The sequence below is a fragment of the Diabrotica virgifera genome, chromosome 3, assembly GCF_917563875.1.
Source record: "Diabrotica virgifera virgifera chromosome 3, PGI_DIABVI_V3a".
NCBI classification, from domain to species: Eukaryota; Metazoa; Arthropoda; class Insecta; order Coleoptera; family Chrysomelidae; genus Diabrotica; species Diabrotica virgifera.
The window spans coordinates 203095472-203120653 of NC_065445.1; the positions used below are offsets into that span (position 1 = coordinate 203095472).

At 35.1% G+C, this 25182-nt stretch overlaps 1 protein-coding gene and 1 long non-coding RNA gene across 3 annotated transcripts in view; one reads left to right on the top strand and one right to left on the bottom strand.

Annotated features, from left to right (window-relative positions):
- LOC114339188 (AP-3 complex subunit delta) overlaps positions 1-25182 on the bottom strand; it is a 164356-nt gene that overhangs the window by 61139 nt on the left and 78035 nt on the right. For both annotated transcript variants that reach the window (XM_050647191.1, XM_028289815.2), the window contains one exon: positions 18288-18565. In XM_050647191.1, coding sequence (XP_050503148.1) covers positions 18288-18565 — 278 coding nt within the window. The remainder of the gene's footprint in view (positions 1-18287; positions 18566-25182) is intronic.
- Positions 23494-24317, top strand: LOC126882315 (uncharacterized). Its single transcript, XR_007697271.1, has 2 exons — positions 23494-23830; positions 23909-24317. It is a non-coding gene; the product is annotated as an uncharacterized LOC126882315 (long non-coding RNA).

The following is a 25182-nucleotide window of genomic DNA, read 5'->3' on the forward strand; positions in this document are numbered from 1 at the left end:
TTATTGAATTTATCCTAATAAAAATCAATGGAAACTCATCTGACTGATCAGCTGATTTGATAATTCTTCCATAAAAATGTTATTTCTGGTGATCATTGTCCATAATTTCCTACCAACATAAGAAAAATAAAACAAAACTTACGGTCAACTAACCATGATTGAATCTGTGGTTGTGAAACAGCAACTGTCAGTTAGACTGTGAGTAAAGGTTAGTTGACCGCTAGGGTTAACCACAGATTGTGAAACCGGCCGTAAAAGTGTTTTTGATCGTTTGAACTATTCATAGAAAATGTGTACTTTTACAAAATGGTTTTATTTTCAATAGTAAACCTTCTTTCCTTTCCTTCAAAAACTGTATCAAACTCCAATGTCAACAAACTGGTATATATTATTACAACGACATACGATAAATGTCATTAGAATATAAATATTTTTCCACCTACCTCTACCAAAAGTATACTTTTCCGGACCTGATCGTAGGGAGCAAAGTTGTACTTTTCCTCCCTAGGGAGGAAAAGTAAAAGTGACGTCATGGTATTTCATTCATGAAATATAACTTATTGACGCCCTGTACAATATCTATTTTCTATTACGTAAGTATCTATACATTTTAACGTTTATTTATAAAACACCCTATATTTTGCAGAATGGTAAAAATCAGTAAATTGTTATTTTGATTTAACAATGTTTACATTAATAGGGATTAGTTTGAGAGACAAAATTCGAAATATCGACATTCGTGAAAGAACAACGATTACTGATGTCGCAGAACGTATAGCAAGGCTCAAGTGGCAATGGGTCGGACATGTTGCCCGAGATAATCCCGAAAAATGGACACAGAGACTAACAAACTGGAGACCAAGAGAGAACAGGCGATTAGTAGGCAGACCGCAGAAGAGGCAGATGATATCAAACAAGTCGCGGGCAAACAGTGGATGAGAATTGCCAAGAGTAGAAACCGATCGAAGCAAATGGAAGAGGCCTATGTCCAGCAGTGGACGAACACAGGCTGAAGAAGAAGACATTAATAATTTTACTTATATTTGACAGTTGACAGTTATATTGTACCTACTTGTTAGTTTTAGTTCTAATAAATTTTGTTGGTTAGTTACATAAATAAAGTAAAAATGAAAAAATGGCTTGTTATTTGAGGAAGGTGGAAAAATCATATGTATAACATGGGAGTAAAGTGCCTTTTCCTCCCTTGAATGATTACTGCCCTCCGCTAGTAAACTTCATTCTCGGGAGGAAAAGTAGCACTTTCCTCTCTTGTTATACAAATAGCTATTTCCTTTATTCCCCGACTAGTTAGGCCGTACTAAATGTATGTAATAATATAATTTTATAAAATACTATACTCTAATACACTATACTATACTATACTACGGCACTTTCGTTTAGAAATTTTTAACCAGAAATGATTTTCTAAGGCACGTCGAATAATATATCGCTTGTACTATTTTAGTGAGTTTAAAACGGTACTTCCATTTACTACTCAAAAACCATATTTTTGATGTCAAAATTCTCACGTTTTCCGTACAAATTCGCACCCCTAAACAAATACGAAAGTACGCCACTGACAGAGTCTAAATCGGCAAAAAGAAATTGTAAAAAATTCAAAAAGCTCAAGGCCAAAAGCACAAACCTCATATTGCCCTCCCACGCCTATACAAAACTCGGACCTCTTAAAAATACGAAAATACGCCAATGACACGGTCGAAATCGGCAAAATCAAATCGCAAAAAATTCATAAAGATTAAGTCCAAAAGTGCAAACCTCATATTGCCCTCCCACGCGTATCCAAAACTCGCACCCTTTAAAAAATCCGAAACCACTTCACTTTCAGAGTTAAAATCGACACAAAAAATTCGCAAAAAATTCAAAAATTTCAAGGCCAAAAGTACATCATATTGCCATCCCCCCATCTATTCAAAACTCGCACCCCTTAAAAAATACGAATGTGCGCCCATGAAAGGGCTAAAATTGGCACAAAAAATTCTCAAAAATTTTTTAAAAGTTTAAGTCCAGAAGCACAAACCTCATATTGCTACTTACACACCTATACAAAACTCGCACCCCTTAAAAAATCCGAAACGACGTCACTGACAGGGTTAAAACGGGCACAAAAAATTCGCAAGAAAATTTAAAAAGTTTGTGCAAAAACACAAATTTCATTTTTTTTAATTTCACGCCTATGCAAAACTCGCACCCCTAAAAAAATCAGCAACCACGCCACTGACAGCAGAGTTAAAATCGACACGATAAATTCACAAAAAATTCAAAAATCTTAAGTCTAAAAGCACCAATCTCATTTTGAGGTTTTGTTGAAAATATCGCCATTTTCCCCTCTTTTTTCTACCCACGGATGCGTCACTCATTGAATCTTGGCTTTTCAGCACAAACCTCATATTACCCTCCCCATATCTATTCAAAACTCGCACCTCTTAAAAAACGAAAGTACGCCCATGACAGGGTTGAAACCGGCACAAAAAATTCTCAAAAATTTTTAAAATCTTAATTCCAGAAGCACATTCGTCATATTGCTACTTACACACCTATACAAAATCCGCTCCCTTTAAAACATCCGAAAGGACGCCACTGTCAGGTTTAAAATCGACGCAAAAAATTCAAAAAGCTTAAGGCCAAAAGTACAAACCTCATATTGCCATCCCCACACCTATTCAAAACTCGCATCCCTTAAAAAATACGAAAGTACGCCCATTGCATGGCTAAAATCGGCACAAAAAATTCTCAAAAAATTTTAAAAGCTTAAGTCTAGAAGCACAAACCTCATATCGCTACTTACACACCTATACAAACTCGCACCCCTTAAAAAATCCGAAATTAAGCCACTGACAGGGTTAAAACAGGCAGGAAAAAATCGCAATAAATTCAAAAACTTTTCCAAAAGCACAAATCTCATTTTTTATTTTTTTTTTAATTTCACGCCTGTGCAAAACTCGCACCCCTTAAAAAATCCGTGACCACGCCACTGACCGAGTTTAAATTGACACGAAAAATTCGCAAAAATTTCAAAAAGCTTAAGTCCAACAGCACAAACCTCATATTACCATCCTCATATCTATTTAAAATTCGCACCCCTTAAAAAAAACGAAAGTACGCCCATAACAAGGTTGAAATCGGCACAAAAAATTCTTAAAATTTTTTAAAAGCTTAATTCCAGTAGCACATACCTCATATTGCTAGTTACACACCTATACAAAAGACGCTCCCCTTTAAAAATCCGAAACGACGCCACTCACAGGGTAAAAACCGGCACGAAGAATTCGCAAAAAATTCAAAAAGCTTGTCCAAAAGCTTGTCTCATTTTGTGTGTTTGTGTTTTTAATTTCACGCTTATGCAAAATTCGCACCTTTAAAAAATTTAAAAAAATCCGCAACCACGCCACTAACAGATTTAAAATAACACTAAAAATTCGCAAAAAATTCAAAAATCTTAAGTCCAAAAGCACCCATCTCATTTTGAAGTTTTGTTGAAAATATCGCCATTTCCCCCCCTTTTTTCCCCATGGATTCGCCACTGATTAAAACTTGGTTCTTCGAATCCGCCACATCAAACCATTTACAACAATAAAAGTTTGACCAAAATCGCAGTCATAGGGGCGGAGCTGTCATTTTTTCTGTTTTTTTTTTATTTTTTTTTATTTTTAATTTTTTTTGATACGTCTCATCAAAAATTAAAAATTTCAAAAAACGTATGTTTTTCGTCTCGTCGATGCGCAAATTTTTATGTCTCGCGAGATTCGATACGTATCGCCGTAAGGCGCTACTGGGGCGTGAAGTCAAAAAGTTGACCCCATTTTGGTAGCCACCCCCACCCTTACCGTAGGGGTACGAAAAAAATTGACGTTTTCGTAAGTATGGGAACTGGGAAATATCTGGGCTATGGCGGAAATTTTACAAAAGTTCGAAAACTCGGGGTACACGAGGGACGACATCCTCATTTTTGGCCATTTCATCAAATTTTCACCTTTGCGAATTTTTTGTGCCGCCCATGTTCGATCTACCGGCTCCAGTCGAAAATCACACTTATTCCTAACGCTTAGCGTCAAAACGCGCTAAAATTTTACCGCGTTCGACCACCCCACCCCTCACCCCATGAAAACTCGCTCCCCTTAAAAAAAAAGGAAAGTACACAACATTCCACTAAGAAATTGCAAAAAATTAAAAATGGTTAAGTCCAAAAGCACAACATTCTTCTTTTAAAAGCACCCGATTTACGTCCATCAGAAATTTTTTTTCATCTTTTTTGACCTTTTTGTAAATTTTTTTCTTCAACCCGCAAGTTCGCGATTTTTATGTGACGCCTCTGTTCGAGCTAGCATCCCCGGATCAAAAGTGACACTTATTCCTAATCCTTAGCTTTAAAACCCAATGAAATTTTTTCGCCTTCGACAATCGCACTCCCCACCTCTAAGCAAATCTGGTACCCCTTAAAAAAATCCGAAAGCACGCCCCTGACCGAATCGAAATCCCCACCAAAAATCATCAAAAAATTCAAAAAGCTTAACCCGAAAAGCACAAATCTCCAAGCCTCTTACTTCGGGAGCTACAAAAACGGCCCCCATTGGAATTATGTATATAAGGTGAGGCAAATAAAGGGCCTATTAGAAATATCTCGAGAACTAAAGTAAAGAAAATTATAAAAATTGGAATATAGGGGTTTTGAGGTGTGAACTATTTAATGAAAATATTTTGGTCTCTTTGCTACTTCCAGTTATACCGGAAGTTGGTTGTAACTTCGTTTTTTTAAATGGGACACCCTATATATTTTTACGTTTTTTGATTCTCCTCGATTTCTTCTTTCTTAAAATATAAGGTTTTGTAATATTATACAGGGTAGATTAAAAGACAATTACGTTATTTTATTAATTTCGTAGCAAAATTCACACCCTGTAGAATTGTAGTAGTTTTACATCAAAAACCGTTTATATGTTCCAATGATTTTTAATATGGTCTACTTATGTTACCAATTATTAGTATAGCTAAATTTTTAAGTTTTAGTATACAGGGTGGGTCGAAACTCGGAATGTGTATTTTCTGAGTTTCCTTAAATGGAACACACTATATTTTAGTACTGTAATAAAATGGTATTTTATGGTACATTTTAATTTCTTAAGCATTCCCTATACCCAACTGCTTTAATTTGTGCTTAATTGTTAATCGCACCAACAATCTTAACTACGTAGAAATTTTGATAGCTCAACCATTATTGGCAATTTTAAGTAGTCTCGATTATTATGTATTTATTTCCGAAAAATTATTTGTGATTGAATATTTTTACGGCCAACCTAATAAAATTTCAGGTATTTTGTGTTGCAATTAATATTTGGCTTGAATCACCAATAACTCACAAATTGAAGCAGTTAGGTATAGGGATTGCTTAAGAAATTAAAAAGTATCCTAAAATAACATTTCATTACAATACTAAAATACAGGGTGTTCCATTTAAGAAAACTCAGAAAACACTCATTCTGAATTTCTACCAACCCTGTATACAAAAAAGGAAAAATTTAACTATACCAATAATTCTTAACATAGACTATATTAAAAATCATTTGAATATAAACCGAGTTTATTATGTTAAACTACTACAATTCTACAGGGTGTGAATTTTGCTACGAAATTCATAAAAAACGTAATTATATTTTAACCTACCCTGTATAATATTACAAAAACTTATATTTTAAGAAAGAAGAAATCAAGGAGAATCCAAAAATGTAAACATGTACAGGATGTCCCATTAAAAAAAACGAAGTTACAACCAACTTCCGGTATAACCGGAAGTAGCAAAGTGACCAAAATATTTTCATTAAATAGTTCACACCTCAAAACCCCTGTATTCCGATTTTCATAATTTTCTTACCTTGAGTTCTCGAGATATTTCTAATACGCCCTTTATCTGCCTCACCCTGTATAGAGATAGAGATTAGGCAGTTTTAAATGCATGTAGTATACTCTACTATACCAAAATATTGCACTTTCGGTTAGAACTTTTTAACCAGAAATGATTTAAAAACCAACAGTATACATTTGTCCTCATCTTGCTATAGAACGTCGAATAATATATCGCTTATACTATTTCTGTGACTTTAAAAGTTACCTTTTAGGCGCGTCGAATAATATGTCGCCTGTACTATTTTGGCGACTTTAAACAGTACTTCCGGTTGTATTTCTAAATCCGTTACTCCGAGTTAAATTACATTTTTATAAAAACTGAAATAAATCAAAACACCCTGTATTTAGGTATAGGGAAACAAATCGCAAAAAATTCAAAAACTTAGGTCCAAAAGCTCAAATCTCATATTGCCCTCCCACACCTATAAAAACTCGCACCCCTTAAAAAATACTAATTTGCGCCCCTGACATGGTTAAAATCGGCACAAAATAATAGCAATAAATTTAAAAATCTTATTCCAAAAGTACAAATGTCATATTGCCACCCCCACACTTATACAAAACTCGCACCCCTTAAAAAATCCAAAACCACGCCCATGACAGGTTTGAAATCGGAACAAAAACAAATCGCCAAAAATTCAAAAAACTTAAATCCAAAAGCTTAGCCTCATATAGCCCTCCCACACCTATACAAAACTCGCTCCCCATAAAAAATACGAACGTACGCTCCTGACAGGGTTGAAATCGTCACAAAAAGTTTCAAAAAATTTAAAAAGCTTATATCCAAAAGCACCATCCTCATATTGCCCCCCACGCCTATTCAAAACTCGCACCCCTTAAAAAATACGAAAGTACGCCCCTGACAGAGTTGAAATCGGCAAAAAAAATCGCAAAAAATTTAAACAGCTAACATCAAAAGTACAAACCTTATATGGCCACTCTCACACCTATACAAAACTCGCACCCCTTAAAAAATACGAATGTGCGCCCATGACAGGGATGAAATCGGCATAAGCAATTCTCAAAAAATTCAAAAAGTCTAAGTCCAGGAGCACAAACTTCATATTGCCGCCCTTAAACACCTATACAAAACTCGCAACCCTTAAAAAATACGAAAGTACGCCCCTGATAGGATTGGAATCGGCACGAAAAAATCGCAAAAAATTCAAAAAGCTCAATCCCAAAAACAAAAACCTCATTTTGTGTTTCTTTTTAATATTTCAGCCCTATGCAAAACTTGTACCCCTTAAAAAATTCGAAATCACGCCACTGTCAGGGTTAAAATTGACACGAAAAATTTGCAAAAAATTCAAAAATCTTAAGTCCAAAAGCACAAACCTTATGTTTTGGTTTTGTTGAAAATATCCCTATTTTTGCCCCCTTTTTTCTTCCCATTGATACGCCTCTGATTCAAACTTAGTTTTTCGAATCCGCTAACATCAAACCACTTACAATGGTAAAAGTTTGGTCAAAATCGAAGCCGTAGGGACTGAGCTATGTCAGTTTTTCTGTTTTTTTCATTTTTTTTTTACTTTTTAATTTTTTGGAGAAATTTTTTATCTAAAATTGAAAATTTCGAAATACCTATGATTTTCGTCTCGTCGATGCCCAAATTTTGATGCCTCGCGCGACTCACTATGTTACGGCTTAAGTACGCTACTGGGCCGCGAAGTTAAAAAGTTGACCCCTTTTTGGTAGCATCCCCCACCCTTACTCTAGGGGTTGGAACGCGGTTTATGGTTGCTTTGCATGTAAAAACTGTGAAATATTTTGGCCATTTCGGAAATTTTGCAAACATTTAAAAACTCCGGGTACTTCGAGGGGTGAGTTTGTCATTTTTGGCCATTTCTTCAAATTTCCCTTTTGCGAAATTTTTGTGTCGCCCCTGTTCGAGCTATCCGTTCCAGTCGAAAATCACAATTATTCCTAACGCTTAGCGTCAAAACGCGCTAAAACTTTATCGCTTTCGACCAACCCACCCCGTACCGCTATGATAAACTCGCTCCCCTTAAAAAAAAAGAAAGTACGCCCCTCGAAGGGATAAACTTTGCACGAGAAAATTGCAAGAAATTTAGAAAGCTTAAGTTCAAAAGCACAACATTCTTCTTTTAAAACCACCCGATTTACGTCCATCTGAAATTTTTTTTCAACTTTTTTGCCCTTTTTTTCAATTTTTTCCTTCAACCCGCAAGTTTGCGATTTTTTTGTGACGCCCCTGTTCGAGGTAGTATCCCCGGGTCAAAAGTGACATTTATTCCTAACCCTTAGCTTTAAAACCCAACGAAATTTTTTCGCCTTTGACAATCGCACCCCCCTCCCCTAAGTAAAACTCGTACCCCTTAAAAAATCTGAAAGCACGCCTCTGACCGAATCGAAATCCGCACCAAAAATCATCAAAAAATTCAAAAAGCTTAACGCGAAAAGCACAAATCTCACCACCTCGTACTTCCGGAGCTACAAAAAACCCACTTGTGAATTATGTATATAGACTAGTTAGGCCTTACTAAATCCATAGAATACTATCATTTTATAATATACTATACTCTAATATACTATACTATACTATAATATTGCACTTTCGTTTAGAACTTTTTAACCAGAAATAATTTTCTAAGGCACGTCGAATAATATATCGCTTATACTATTTTAGTGATTTTAAAACGGTACTTCCATCTACTACTCAAAAACCTTATTTTTGAGATCTCAAAATTCTCACGTTTTGAGTACAAACTCGCACCCCGTAACAAATACGAAAGTACGCCACTGACAAGAGTCGAAATCGGTAAAAATAAATCGCAAAAAATTTAAAAAGCTCATGCTCAAAAGTGCAAACCTTATATTGCCCTCCCACGCGTATTCTAAACTCGCACCTTTTAAAAAATACGAAAGTACGCCCTTGACAGGATTGAACTCGGCACAAACAAAATTCGGAAAAAATTTAAAAACCCTAAACCTCATATTGCCCTCCCACATCTATACAAAACTCGCACCCCTGAAAAAATACGAAAGTACGCCCCCAACAGGTTGAAATTGGCCCAAAAAATTCTTAAAAAATTTAAAAGCTTATATCCAAAAGCAGAAACCGCATATTGCCCCCCACACCTTTACAAAACTCGCACCCCTTAAAAAATACAAAAGTACGCCCCTCACAGGGTTGAGATCGGCACAAAAATCCTTAAAAAATTGAAAAAGGTTATATCCAAAAGCACATACCTCATATTGCCACCCCTATGTCTATACAAAACTCGCACCCGTTAAAAAAAGACGAAAGTACGCCACGGGCAGGGTCAAAATTAGCACAAACAAATCGAAATAAATTCAAAAAGCTTTAGTCCAAAAGCACAAACCTCATATTGCCCACCAACATCTAAACAAAACCCGTACCCCATAAAAAATACGAAAGTACTCCCCTGAGGGGGTTAAAATCGGAACAAAAATTCTCAAAAAAATTCAAAAGCTTATATCCAAAAGCACACACCTCATATTGCCCCCCCCCCCACACCTATACAAAACTCGCACCCCTTCAAAAACTCAAAAGTGCGCCCCTTACAGGATTTAAATATGCAAGAAAAAATCGCAAAAAATCAAAAAGCTTAAATTCAAAAACACAAAGCTAATTTTGTATTTTTTTTTGAACATTTCAGCCCTATGCAAAATTCGCACGCCTTAAAAAATCCAAAACGACGCCACTGACAAGGTTAAAACCAGCACAAAAAATTCGCAACAAATTCAAAAAGCTTGTGCGAAAGCACAAAACTATTTCGTGAGTTTTTTGAAAATTTTACACCTCTGCAAAATTCACACCCTAAAACATCCGAAGGGACGCCACTGACAGGGTTAAAATAGACACGAAAAATTCACAAATAATTCAAAAAGCTTAAGTCCAAAAGCACCAACCCCATTTTGTGGTTTTGTTGAAAATGTCCCCATTTCCCCCCTTTTTTCTCCCCATGGATACGCCACTGATTTATACTTGGTTTTTCAAATCCACATCAAACCATTAACAACGATAAAAGTTTGGCCAAAATAATGGAAGCCATACTGGCGGAGCTATGTCATTTTTTCTGTTTCTTTTTTATTTGTTTTACTTTTAATTTTTTTTTGACATTTCCTATCAAAAATTGAAAATTTCGATAAACGTATATTTTTCGCCTCGTCGATGCGCAAATTTTGATGCCTCGCGCGATTCGAAACGTTTCGCCATAAGTTGACAAAGTTGATGAAAAAGTTGACCCCAATTTGGTAGCCAGTATCCACCCCCACCCTTATCTTACGGATCGGAACGTGGTTCTTAGTTGCCTGGCACATAAAAACTGTGAAATATTTTGGCCATTTCTAAAATTTTGCAAACATTTAAAAACTCCGGGTACTTCGAGGGGTGAGTTCGTCATTTTTGGCCATTTCTTCAAAATTCCCCCTTTGCGAATTTTTTGCGCAGCCTCTGTTCGAGCTAGCGGTTCCATTCAAAAAAGCACACTTATTCCTAACGCTTAGCGTCAAAACGCGCTAAAATTGTTTCGCGTTCGACCAACACACCCCCACCCCTATGAAAAACTCGCTCCCCTTAAAAAAAATAAAGTACGCCTCTGACATGATCGAAGTTGACACGAAAAAATCGCAAAAAATTCAGAAAGCTTAACCAAAAGCACAACATTTTTCGTTTAAAAGCACCCGATTTACGTCCATCTGAAAATTTTTTCCCCTTTTTTGCCATTTTTTTCAATTTTTTCCTGCAACCCGCAAGTTTGCGATTTTTTTGTGACGTCCCTGTTCAAGCTAGCGCACTCCGGTCAGAAGTGACACTAATTCCTAACTCTTGGCTTTAAAACGCGCTCAAATTTTTTCGCCCTTGTCAATCGCACCCCCTCCCCTAAGCAAAACTCGTACCCCTTAAAAAATCCGAAAGCACGCCTTTGACCGAATCGAAATCCGCACCAAAAGTCATCAAACAATTTAAAAAGCTTAACTCAAAAGGCACAAATCTCCAAGCCTCTTACTTCCGAAACTACAAAACTCCCCAATTTGAATTATGTATATAGATAGAAGATAGAAAGGACGCCCCTGATAGGATTAAAATCGGCACGAAAAAATCTCTAATAATTCAAAAAGCTTAAGTATAAAAGTACAATGCTCGTGATGTGTTTGTTTGTTAAATTTAAGCCCTATGGCAAACTCGCACCCCTTAAAAAAATCCGAAACCACGCCACTGACAGGGTTAAAATCGACACAAAAAATCGCCAGAAATTCTAGAAGCTTATGTATAAAAGCACAAACTTCATATTGCCATCCCCACCCCTATTAAAAACTCGCACCCCTTAAAAAATACGAAAGTACGCCCATGGCAAAGTTGAAATCGGTACAAAAATTCTCCAAAAATTTTTAAAAGCTTAAGTCCGGAAGCCGAATCTTTGTATTGCTACTGACACACCTATACAAAACCCTCACCCCTTAAAAAATCCGAAACGACGCCACTGACAGGGTTAAAACCGGCACGAAAAATCCGCAAAAAATTCAAAAAGCTTGTCCAAAAGCATAAATCTCATTTTGTGGTTTTTTTTTTTAAATTTCACGCCTATGCAAAATTCGCACCCCTAAAAAATCCGCAACCACGCCACTGACAGAATTCAAATTGTCACGAAAAATTCGCAAACAATTCAAAAATCGTAAGTCCAAAAGCATCCATCTGATTTTGAAGTTTTGTTGAAAATATCGCCCTTTTCCCCCCTTTTTTCCCCATGGATGCGCCACTGATTGAAACTTGGTTTTTCGAATCCGCTACGTCAAACCATTTACAACAATAAAATATTGACCAAAATCGCAGCTATGGGAGCGGAGCTATGTAATTTTTTCTGTTTTTCTTATTTTTTTTTATTTTTAATTTTTTTTGACATTTCCCATCAAAAATTGAAAATTTCAAAAAACGTATATTTTTCATCTCGTCGATGCGCAAATTCTGATGTCTCGCGAGATCCGATACGTTTCGCCGTAAGGGTGCTACTGGGCCCTGAACTCAAAAAGTTGACCTCATTTTAGTAGCCACCCTCACCCTTACCGTAGGGGTTGGAAAAAAAATCGAAGTTTTGTGGAGTATGGGAACTGTGGGATATTTGGACTATGGTGGAAATTTTACAAAAGTTTGAAAACTCTGGGTACACGAGGGACGACATCGTCATTTTTGGCCATTTCATCAAAATTTCCCCTTTGCAAATTTTTTGTGCAGCCCCTGTTCGATCTATCGGCTCCAGTCGAAAATCACACTTATTTCTAACCCTTAGCGTTAAAACACGCTAAAATTTTATCGCGTTTGACCAACCCACCCCCAACCCCTATGAAGAACTCGCTCCCCTTAAAAAAAAGGAAAGTACGCTCCTGGTAGGGAAAAACATTCAAATAAAAAATCGCAAAAAATTAAGAACGGTTAAGTCCAAAAGCACAACATTCTTCTCTAAAAAGCACCCGATTTACGTCCATCTGAAATTTTTTTTCAACTTTTTTGCCCTTTTTTTCAATTTTTTCCTTCAACCCGCAAGTTAGTGATTTTTTTGTGACGCCCCTGTTTGAGCTAGTATTCCCGGGTCAAAAGTGACACTTATTCCTAACCCTTAGCTTTAAAACCCAATGAAATTTTTTCGCCTTTGACAATCGCACCCCCCTCCCCTAAGCAAAACTCGTACCCCTTAAAAAATCCGAAAGCACGCCCCTGACCGAATCGAAGTCCTCACCAAAAATCATCAAAAAATTCAAAAAGCTTAACCCAAAATGCACAAACCTCTCCGCCTCGTACTTCCGGAGCTACAAAAACACCCCAATTGAAATTATGATATATGGACGAATGTACGCCACCGACAGATTCGAAATCGGGAAAAACAAATCGCAAAAAATTCAAAAACCTCAAAGCTCATATCGCCCTCCCACGCCTATACCAAACTTGCACTTATAAAAAATACGAAAATACGTCACCGACAGGGTCGAAATCGCCAAAATAAAATCGCAAAAAAAATAAAGATTAAGTCCAAAAGTGCAAACCTCATATTGCCCTCCCACGCGTATCCAAAACTCGCACCCCTTAAAACATCCGAAACCACGCCACTGTCAGGGTTAAAATCGACACAAAAAATTCGCAAAAAATTCAAAAAGCTTAAGGCCAAAAGTACAAACCTCATATTGCCATCCCCACACCTATTCAAAACTCGCACCCCTTTAAAAATACAAAAGTACGCCCACGAAAGGGCTAAAATCGGCACAAAAAATTCTCCAAAATTTTTAAAACTTAAGTCCAACAGCACAAACCTCATATTACTACTTACACACATATATAAAACTCGCACCCTTTAAAAAATACGAAAGTACGCCCATGACAAGTGTTAAAATCGGCACAAAAATTTTTAAAAGCCTAAGTCCAGAAGCAGAAACCTAATATTGCTACTTACACACCTATACAAAACTCGCATCCCTTAAAAAATCCGAAACGACGCCACTGACAGCGGGCACGAAAAATTCGCAAAAAATTGAAAAGCTTAAGTCCAACAGCACAAACTACATATTACCGTCCCCACATCTATTCAAAATTCGCACCCCTTAAAAAAACGAAAGTACGCCCATAACAAGGTTCAAATCGGCACAAAAAATTCTCAAAATTTTTTAAAAGCTTAATTCCAGAAGCATGTACCTCATATTGCTACTTACACGCCTTTGCAAAACTCGCACCCCTAAAAAAATCCACAACAACGCCACTGTCAGGGTTAAAATCGACACAAAAAATAAAAAATTGAAAAAGATTAAATCCGAAAGTAAAAACCTCATTGCAATCCCCACACCTATTCAAAACTCGCACCCCTTAAAAAATACGAAAGTACGCCCATGAAAATTCTAAAATCGGCACAAAAAATTGTCAAAATTTTTTAAAAGCTTAAGTCCAGAAGCGCAAACCTTATATTACTACTTACACACGTATACAAGACTCGCACCCTTTAAAAAATTCGAAAGCACGCCCATGACAGTCTTGGAATAGACACAAAAAATTCTTAAAATTTTTTAAAAGGCTAAGTCCAGAAGCACAGACCTCATATTGCTACTTAAACACCTATACAAAACCCGCACCCCTTAAAAAATACGAAACGACGCCACTGACAGGATTAGAAGGGACACGAAAAATTCGCAAAAAATTTAAAAAGTTTAAGTCCAAAAGCACAAACCTCATATTACCATTCCCATATCTATTCAAAACTCGCACCCCTTAAAAAAACGAAAGTACGCCCATGATAAGGTTGAAATCAGCACAAAAAATTTTCAAAATTTTTTAAAAGCCTAATTCCAAAAGCACCTACCTCATATTGCTACTTACACACCTATACAAAACTCGCTCCCCTTAAAAAACCTAGACGACGCCACTGACAGATTTAAAACTGGCACGAAAAATTCGCAAAAAATTCAAAAAAACTTGTCCAAAGGCTGTTATATCTCATTTTATGTTTTTTTTAATTTCACGCCTATGCAAAACTCGCACCCCTAAAAAAATCCGCAACCACGCCACTGACAGAGTTAAATTCGACATGAAAAATTCGCAAAAAATTCAAAAATCTTAAGTCCAAAAACACCAGTCTCATTTTGAGGTTTTGTTGAAAATATCGCCATTTTCCCCCCTTTTTTCTCCCCATGGATGCGCCACTGATTGAATCTAGGTTTTTCGAATCCGCCACATCAAACCATTTACAACAATAAAAGTTTGGTCAAAATTGAAGCTATAGGAGCGGAGCTATGTCATTTTTTCTTTTTTTTTTAATTTTTTTTTAATTTTTTATTTTTTTGACATTTCCTGTCAAAAATTAAAAATTTTGAAAAACACACATTTTTCGCCTCGTCGACGCGCAAATTTTGATACCTCGCTCGAATCGATACGTTTTGCCATAAGGGCGCTACTGGGGCGTGAAGTCAAAAAAATGGCGCCCCTTTGGTAGCCACCCCCACCCTTACCTTAGTGGTGGGAACGTCATTCGGAGTTGCCTGGTACGTAAGAACTGTGGAATATTTTGGTGATTTCGAAAATTTTGCAAACACTTAAAAACTCCGGGTACTTCGAGGGATGAGTTTGTCATTTTTGGTCATTTCATCAAAATTTCCCCTTTGCAAATTTTTTGTGCCGCCCCTGTTCAATCTAGCCGCTCCAGTCTAAAATCACACTTATTCCTAATGCTTAGCGTCAAAACGCGCTAAAATTTTATCGCGTTAGACCACCCCATCCCCCACCCCTATAAAAAACTCGCTCCCCTTAAAAAAAAGGAAAGTACGCCCCTGGGAGGGATAAATATTCCATCAAAAAATCGCAAAAAATTTAGAAAGCTTAAGTTCAAAAACACAACATTCTTCTTTTAAATCCACCCGATTTACGTCCATCTGAATTTTTTTTTCAACTTTTTTACCCTTTTTTTCTTCAACCCGCAAGTTTGATAATTTTGTGTGACGCACCTGTTCGAGCTAGCGTCACCGGGTCAAAAGTGACACTTATTCCCAACCCTTGGCTTTAAAACCCAAAGAAATTTTTTCGAATTAGACAATCTCACCCCCAACCCCTAAGCAGAACTCGTACCCCTTAAAAAATCCGAAAGCACGCCCCTGACCGAATCCAAATCCCCACCAAAAATCATCGAAAAATTCAAAAAGCTTAACCCGAAAAGCTCAAATCTCCCCACCTCGTACTTCCGGAGCTACAAAAACGCCCCAATTTGAATTATGTATATAGAGAAGAGACTACGAGCTGGGCAAATACCCAAGTAGGTGGAGGCCAATAAACTAAAGAAAAAGAAGAATATACGTAAATATAACCATAAACGGAACCACATAGTTAAACTCTGTGACGTCACGGGTCGTTTGAACTATTTTAAGATAAAGAAGACTTTAAATTTGTACTTCTAAGTTATTATGAGTTTTTGAAGCGTGAAATTTTGGAAATCTCATTTTTGAATCTCAAAAAAAATTGAAGGCACTCCTGGGAGTGCCGACAGAAGTGAAAACTTCTTATAGTATATAAATTACGAGCTCAATCCTTTTTCCCCATCCAAAAAGAAGTGCTATACCTATATCATATACGCGAAGCGTATGCCCTATGTTATTTATGTATACATACACATAATTAATATACGTACAAAATTTATTTCAGCGAAGTGATGACGGTCGCAAATTTAATATTTTCCCCATCCAAGAAGTGCACAACGTCCTTCAAGAAGTTTTCACTTCAAATATTTATTTCTTCGAAGCGATGATGGTCGCGATGACGGTTCCTAATTAAATATTTTTCCCCGATTCCAAAAAGTGCATAACGCCCATAAAGAAATTTTCACTTCAAAAATTTATTTCGTCGAAGCGATGACAGTCGCTAATTTAATATTTTTCCCCATTCAAAAAGTGCACAACGTCCCTCAAGAAGTTTTCACTTCAAATATTTATTTCGTCGAAGCGATGACGGTCGCTAATTTAATACTTTTTCCCATCCAAAAAGTGCACAACGTCCCTAAAAGAAGTTTTCACTTCAAAAATTTAGTTCGTCGAAGCCATGACGGTCCCTAATTCAATACTTTTCCCCATCCAAAAAGAGCACAACGTCCCTAAATAAGTTTTCACTTCAAAAATTTATTTCGTCGAAGTGATGACGGTCGCTGATTCAATATTTTCCCTATCTAAAAAGTACACAACGTCCCCAAAAGAAGTTTTCTCTTCAAAAATTTATTTCGTCGAAGCGATGACGGTCGCTAATTTAATACTTTTTCCCCATCCAAAAAGTGCACAACAACCCTCAAGAAGTTTTCACTTCAAAAATTTATTTTGTCGAAGCGATGCCGGTCGCCAATTTAATACTTTTTCCCATCCAAAAAGTGCACAACGTCCCTAAAGAAGTTTTCACGTCAATACATATACGTACAAAATTTATTTCGCCGAAGAGATGACGGTCGCGAAATAAATCCTTTTTCCCCATTCAAAAATAGGTTTTATATTTATTTGAAATTTAAATACTTCTATACGCTGTGAGCTCGTACGTAGAGGGGATATTTACAAATTCGAGAGCGCCAGTAGTGACAAATTTGTAAACCTTTACTGGAAATTTGCTTTTTGACGTTCTGCATTAAGAGTTGCATATTATAGCTTTTAAATGTCTCACGAAAGTTATATTAAAGAGTATTGAAATACTGGTTACAATAGTAACTGTGTATTCTACAACTTTCCTGTCGCTAAGCATAAAGTACGACAAAAATGGATTGATGCAATTAGAAAAAAGTAAGTAAACACAATTTTAATTTTAAAACGGTAGAAATTTGAGCTAAAGGATCAGTTAACACACTCTCGAATTTTGACGGTTTCAATTTTACAATCCAATCCTGAAACAAAATTTGAATGCGTGAAGATAAGGACCAATCACAGCAAACGTAGGATGCCGTTAACTGTCATTCATAAGTTAATATTTAAGAAGTATTATACTATAATTATATTAAATTATTATACTTTTTTACACAATAAATTTTTTCTAATATTAGTTGTCAACATAAACGTCAAAACGATATGCAAAATCTTAAAAATAATTATAATGAATAATAAATTCTGTACTTACTGCTAGTAATTATCGATTACAATCCAATTACTTCTTTACGTTGTACATATTACACGATAAGAATTAAATAATAAGTTTGAAACAACTATCATTTGCTTTTCTACGGTCTTCTTTAAAATTCCGGCCGAAATAGGAACACTAGTCAACCGTTAGATGGCGATAGCAGCCATACCAGCGAAACTCACAGAGTATAGGCAACACTTTTTTCTTTCCAAAAAATTTCCGGTAAAAGTTATACTAGCAATCCTGTAGGTAGGTGGCGATACCAGCGAAGCTCGGAGCCGATAGATACACATACATAATATAGTTACGTACAAAATTTATTTGGCCGAAGAGATGACGGTCGCGAAATAAATCATTTTTCCCCATCCTAAAATTGGTTTTACATTTATTTTAGATTTAAATACTTCTATACAATTTATATATAAATACAAATAATAAATAGCATAAGCGATGACGGTCGCAATGACGGTCGCGATGACGGTCGCGAATTCACTGCTTTTTCCCCTATCCAAAAATCGCACAACGTCCCTTAAAGAAGTTTTCACTTCAAAAAAATGTGCAAGTTCCCTATTGGGTATATGTGACAATTAACCTGTTGATAATACTCTAAAGTTTATATTTCAGATTTAGATTAGACTACACCAAACTAAAATTGACCGAGAAAACGATTAAACTTGTGGGATAATCTGAAAAATTAGTAAGATCAGTAAAAACCAACAGGTTTGACCTAAAATCAACATACCTATACTTAAAAATTGTAACTCACTTGATTCACATTCCTCCCGAACAATCTTAATGATCATGAGGGACGTACTCGCCCTCTCTTGGACTTCCAGTTCGGCAGATTTGATACTGTCACTTAATTTATCTATCACCAGATCGCAAACCCTTTGAATTTCGTCGTACTGTTCCTCCGTTTCGTACTTTCTGATAACAAAAGTGAACACCTTGAGAATATTTTGTATAAAAACCGATTCGATATGTTGCGGGAGTATTTTGTATTTGACCATTGCTTTTAGAGTTTGTTCGGGATCCTTTAATTCACTAAAAAATAAAAAAAATAATAATTAGTTACATATTATAAAAATCAGAACAGGAATATGTTATGTCACCGACATTGTAAAGTGCACTACACCAAAAAAAATTTTGAGAAGGCGTTAAATAATCTTCGCGAAGGTGTTAAAATCGGTGGTGAAATTATTAATAACATCAGATATGCAGATGACACTACCATAATGGCACAGAGCCTAGAAGACCTTCAAACCTGTTGAACGCTGTAAACTGCTGAGAATGTTCTGCAAAGGGCTTAACAATCAACGCAAAGAAAACAAAATGGATGGTGGTCGGAAAAATCAATATCGAAGACTCAGTACTGGAATTAGATAACAAAATCCTGGAAAGGGTGGAACACTTTAGATATCTAGCTGGATTGACTGCAGGGTTGAACGTGATGAGGAAATTTCGACCAGGGGCCCGATTCTAATTCATTTCGAGGTCGCTATTGAATTTCGACACCGCCATGATGGTCGCAATTTATAGTGATTCTTATTCATTTTGATATTAGTTACAACTGGGGATATTAACGTTATCATTTTGACACTGCTCAGAATTTGGGTGGCGCTCCGGTTTATTGGATTTATTGGCTACGCAACCACCGCAACATTTGTTGATAGTCTGGGAAAATTATCGAAAAAATGCCATTTTTGGGAAAAGTTATTTACCAGCTATTTTATTGCTTAAATCGAATCTTAAGATTGCGTATATTAGTAATATGGGGTATGACAAGTCCGCAGAAAGTGTTATTTTATTTATAAACAAATCAACACACCTAAATCTTCTTTTTTTTTCTATTAGTGCTCTGTAACTTCTAAGATTTTTCCTTTAAGCCAAAAACACTCAACTAAAAATTCACCGTAATTTAGTTCTGCACAAAGTTATTTTTTTTCCGATTTCCTTCAACAAAAATTTTACTCCGAAAATCCGAGTTTTCCCAAAAAAATCTGCAATTTTCAATTAAAATTTTAGGGAAGTGATTATTTATCAATAATTAAATAAATTGATGACATGAAAGATTTTTTATAGTAGATTATACAGAGAGGGAGGTTAAATTATGGAATAAATTCATTTTCTCTAAAATGGACGATTTTTGAGCAAAATCCCGAAACAGGTCGATTTTTATTTTTAAATTACAATTTTTTGGCATATATTTCATACTAGTGACGTCATCCATATGAGCGTGATGACGTAATCGATAATTTTTTTAATGGGAATATTGGTCGTCTGGTAGGTCATTCGAAAGGGCGTTCAATTCTCTATTCAGAAATATAAACATTAATATCATTATTTATACAGGGTTGCCAAAAATAATTTTTGAACTTAATTAATTGGCGCAAAAATAAGAATGTACGTAATTTATTTAACTCAAAATACATTGTACTGCTGTCAGAAAATAGAAAAAAAGGTTTATTTCACAAATAAACATTTCTTTTCGCTTAAATTAAATCACAAACAGCCTCCCTCCTACCTATTGGCAGTTTGAACATTTAATTTAAGCTAAAAGCAATGTTTTATTTGCCAAATAAACATTTTTTTCTATTTTCTGACAGCAATAGAATGTATTTTGATTTAAATAAATTACATACATTCTTTTTGCGTCAATTAATTTAATTCAAATTTTTTTTGACCACTCTGTATAAATAATGATATTAATGTTTATAATACTGAATAGAGAATTGAACGCCTTTTTAAATGAGCTACCACACGACCCCTATTCCTATTTAAAAAATAATCGATTACGTCATCACGCTCGGATGGATGACGTCACTAGTTTGAAATATATGCCAAACAAATTTAATATAAAAATAAAAATCGACCTGTTTCGGGATTTTTCTCTAAAATCGTCCATTTTAGAGAAAATAATTTTATTCCATTATCTAGACCCTCTCTGTATATCAGGAGACCGGCGACAATCTAACCAATAGCTTAGCAATAATTAAAATGTTAATTAAAAAATTTCGGTCCAAATAATAACCAGAAAGATTATGATACACCAGAATAACTATGATTTTCGTATAAAAAAGCACTATACCTATTCAACGTACTTTACAGAATTGAAATTGGACTATTTGAGCGATCTCAGGAATGTTATAAAGAAACAATTTTTTGGGTTATAAACAAATAGAACCCCTCAGAAAATATTAGATTAAATTAAATTAAGTTAACGCTGTTGAAAAGGGCACGGCTGCTGTGCCCTTTTCGAAGAAAAAAAAAATGAATTGTGAGGAGTGGTTCCAGGTATAACCGGTCAAATTTGACTGGCATTTGCGACAGAGTTATAAACAACAGGATTTCAATCTTTGAACCATTACCTTTTTATTCCGGTCCTCTTTGTACATACAAATTTTCATATCTTCAAGACACTCATAACAAAAAATATTTGTCACCAAGTTATTTAATTAATGATAAATAATTACTGCCCTAAAATTTTAGTTCAAAATTAAAGATTTTGTTTGGAAACCCCGAATTTTCCGAGGAAAATTTCCGCCGACTGAAATCGGAAAAAATTATCTATGTGCACAATTAAATTACAGTGAATTTTTATGTGAGTGTTTTTGGTTTAAAGTTAAAATCTTCTGAGTTACAGAGCAATAATCGAAAAAAAGATTTCGGAGCGCTAATTTGTTTATAAACCAAATAGCACACTTTCTGCGGACTTTGCATAGCTATATTACTAATATATGAAATCTTAACATTTGATTCCAGTATGCCCAGCAATAAAATAGCTGGTACATCGTTTTCCTTGTTTTATACTAATTTTCCCAGTTTATTACCTTAGATCTTTCATTGAGTTGATAATTCACGTTGTGGAAATTCTCAATTATTATATTTATTATGTTTCTAATTTAATACTATGCTATCTAATTCCTCCAAAACCAGCAAATTTCCATAAAACCCAGCCATATTAATAAGTTTTGCTTTAGTATTCCTTGCAAGAAACAAACAAAACACATCTCCTAAACTAAACCTAACCTCGCTTTCGGCCATTCATTCATGTCCGTGTCACAATAATTTCGACTCGAAATTATAATATCAACCACTTTTTTGGAGTCGCTATTAATTTCGATAGTCGCTATTTTATGACGTCATTTCGTTGGTTCAACTAAAATCCACAAGGCTGGCACAGTCGCATTTCAACGTCGCCATATTGATTGCGACTTGTTTTCAGTCGAAATTTGAATTAGAATCAGGGCCCAGAATAGAACTTGCACGAAAAACTTTACTAGCTGGCGCTCTGTATTGTGCAATAGAAGTCTGTCATTGACCATACGTCTAAGAGTCTTGAAGTGCTACGTCTGGTCTGTTTTGTTCTATGGATGTGAAACCTGGACAACCAAAATAAAAATCTTAACAAATTGGAAGCGTTGGAGTTGTGGTGTTACTGTCCCATGCTCATAATCCCGCGAACAGCACATATATCTAACGAATGTGTGCTAGAGACCATGCACAAAGAGCGAGAACTGATCAAAATCATAAAAATAAGAAAGGTTCAATATTTCGGTCATATAATGAGAGGATCTGAATATCGTTTACTTCAGGTGATCATTCAGAGTAAAATCGAAGGAAGACGCTGGGTAGGAAGAAAACAACTGTCCTGGCTACGTAACATTGGCCAATGGACAGGTCGAACGGTCGAAGAATTGTTTCATATAGCTGCCGACCGAAAAACATTTCATCAGCTTGTTAATACGACGATATCTAACGCTTGAAAACAATCAAGGCACATAAAGAAGAAGAAATGTATGAAAATACAGCAAATCAACACAATGTGGGTGGGATAGCTCAGACGGTACAGTATCTGACTTCCACGCAGAAGGCCAGGGATCGAATTCCACTGTCGGAGCGAAAATGATACCATAGGCCCAAGAGATAGCAGACTGCCCTGCTACAACCCCAAAACGTAAAGCCTGATATCACAATAGGAGGTATTTTGATTGGTATTTTTGAAAACTTTTGAATTTATTACTACAATAATATATTTGATTAAAGAGCCTTCATTGTGACCAAATTTGTCTTTAAGAATCACCTTGACCTTGTATCTTGAAGATCAGGGCGATCTTTAAACGCATCTTATAATTATCTCTATCCGGTGGGAGGGTTGACATGGAGGGGATATGACTTGTCGACAGTGCTTATCATGGTGACATAATTTGTAAGCCGTTCCCCACGGGCGATAAATTCAGTTCTTTTTCTTTTCTATATTTTCCTATCTTAGTAATGAAATCCACCTCTTCTTTTCAACCCTCTTTCCCTCTTTCACTATACGCTCTGAGCTTCGCACTATACGCGTATACGCTCTGAGCTTCGCTGGTGTCGCTCCTGGCGGATTACTAATTCAACTTTCACCGGTAATTTTTAAATTTATTATTTAATTGTTATCGCTTAATATTTACAACGGTAAAAAGTAATTAAATTATAATAGATTTTTTTAAGATTTTGCTAATCATTTTGACGTTCTATTGATGAAATATTAATTTCTTACTTCGGATACTTTCACAATTATCGTGTAGATGGCGCTAAGAATAATTTATAATTACATATTACGGAACATTAAAAAAAACGTAAATTCAGTATTTAAAACGTAAGTATATTTAAGGTAAAAATATATACCACAGCTTTGACCAACTAATATTTTTTATAATTAATGTTTTTAATTTTATTTTAAATTAATCACTTTGACATTTATGTCAAATTTCCGGTAAACGTTTACAAACTTGCCACTACTGGCGCTCGCGAATTTATAAATATCCCCTCTACGTACAAGCTCACAGCGTATAGATAAGAATTACTTAAGGAGGGGGTATGGTTTGAAATCAGCATATCAAGCACATTTTTGTGAATTTTTTTCAAAGCTATGGTAGAATTATTTTATTTTTAAATTAAATAAGCAGATTAAGTACAATTCAAAGTATATGGGGTGTATTCTGTAACACTTCCGTTAAATTTTAGAGGCCTCTAAAATTTTAGCGCCCGCTAAAAATATTTTGGTATTCTGTAAATCATATATCCGTTAAAATCATAACCTAAACCGTTAAAACTCCCTCTAAATAAAAATATTTTAGAGGATGTCAAAACGTACCCGCTAAATTTTTAGCAGTCCGTTAAATGTGGTTTGATTATTTTTGTTGGGTTATGTTTGTATGAATAGTAGTTTGTTATTCTTGTATTATACTGGAGATAAATATTTAAACATGGAAAATGGCTTTTTATAATGTATTTGGTGAAGAAGTACTTAATAAATAATAATGAAAGGTAAGTCTCATTTTTACTTTACAATTGACACACTACACCTATAAGTAACAAAATTCAAATGTTTGTTTCTTTTTGTAGAGCTGATTTCAGATTACAGCATAAACACAAAGTAAATAATTGACCTGAAAGTAAATAACTACAATTACCATTTCAAAGGAAGTAGGTACCTTACCTAAGACTAAGTACCTAGAGATGTTATTGAAAAAGTGTTGGAAGTCAAAGATGTTTGTCAAAGCAATTAAATCCTATTAATGCAGGTAAAATTATTTAAAGTTATTGTGGAACATTACAAAACGTACCAAATGATTACAAAGGTAAAGTTTCAGAAGGTTTATAACCAGATGCAGATTAATAAGATGACCTTAATGTTATTGAAAATAGACCATTTGACCAAAATTAGTGTCGAAGGGGAGAAGAAATAAGATATGCAATTTTTCAGCAATATTTTAATGTATAACTTTATAAATAAAAATGTTTAATTGGTAAATATGAGTTTTACTAAAAAATAATTAAATATAATAAATATTATTTTCTAGGAAACTGTCAATTTCTTCTTCTTCTTAAGGTTTTTGGCCTCTAACCTTCCTCTAACAGTCAGTTTTCGGTCAATTTCTAGGTTAAAAGTAGTTCAAAACGATCAACGTGCGACGTTGCCGTATTTGTTCCAAAACCTTTTAGAGGATTCCTCTAAAATAATATTATTTTAGCGGTCCTTTATAATATGTGTTTACAGAATGACAATCTAACCGAAAAGTTTTAGAGGACCGTTAAAAGTTAAATTTTAGAGGCCTCTTAAATTTAACGGAAATGTTACAGAATACACCCCTATGTTAGAAAAAAATTCAATCCAAAATATTGAAAAATAATCCATTGGTGACAAATTTTGACAGGCAGCTCACAAAAAAAAAATGGATTTTGCGGTGGACATCAGAACTCGATCATACGAAACAAAAAATTCAAAAAGATTTTATTAGCTTATGAGCTTCACGAGGTCACAACGTCGAGTTTTTTTATTTTTAATGATTTTTGAATTTTTGGTATCACTCAGAAATCAAAAAAATTAAATTTTTGGTAAAAATTTTGTGAAAATCAACAGATTTATTATTGTTGAACAAAAAATAAGCAAAAAAAGAAAAATATCTCGACGTTGTTACCTCATGAAATGTCTAAAGAAAATCTGTGCAAAATATCAGGTATATCGGCCTAGTAGTTTTTCAGTTACAATGTCCACCGCATTTGAAAAATCAGTTTTGAGAAAAATGCGTTTAAAGTTTTGACAACTGCATCTTCATCTTCTTATTTGTCTGCCAAATCGTAAAGTGATGCACATTGGAATATGTTTTTTGAATCGA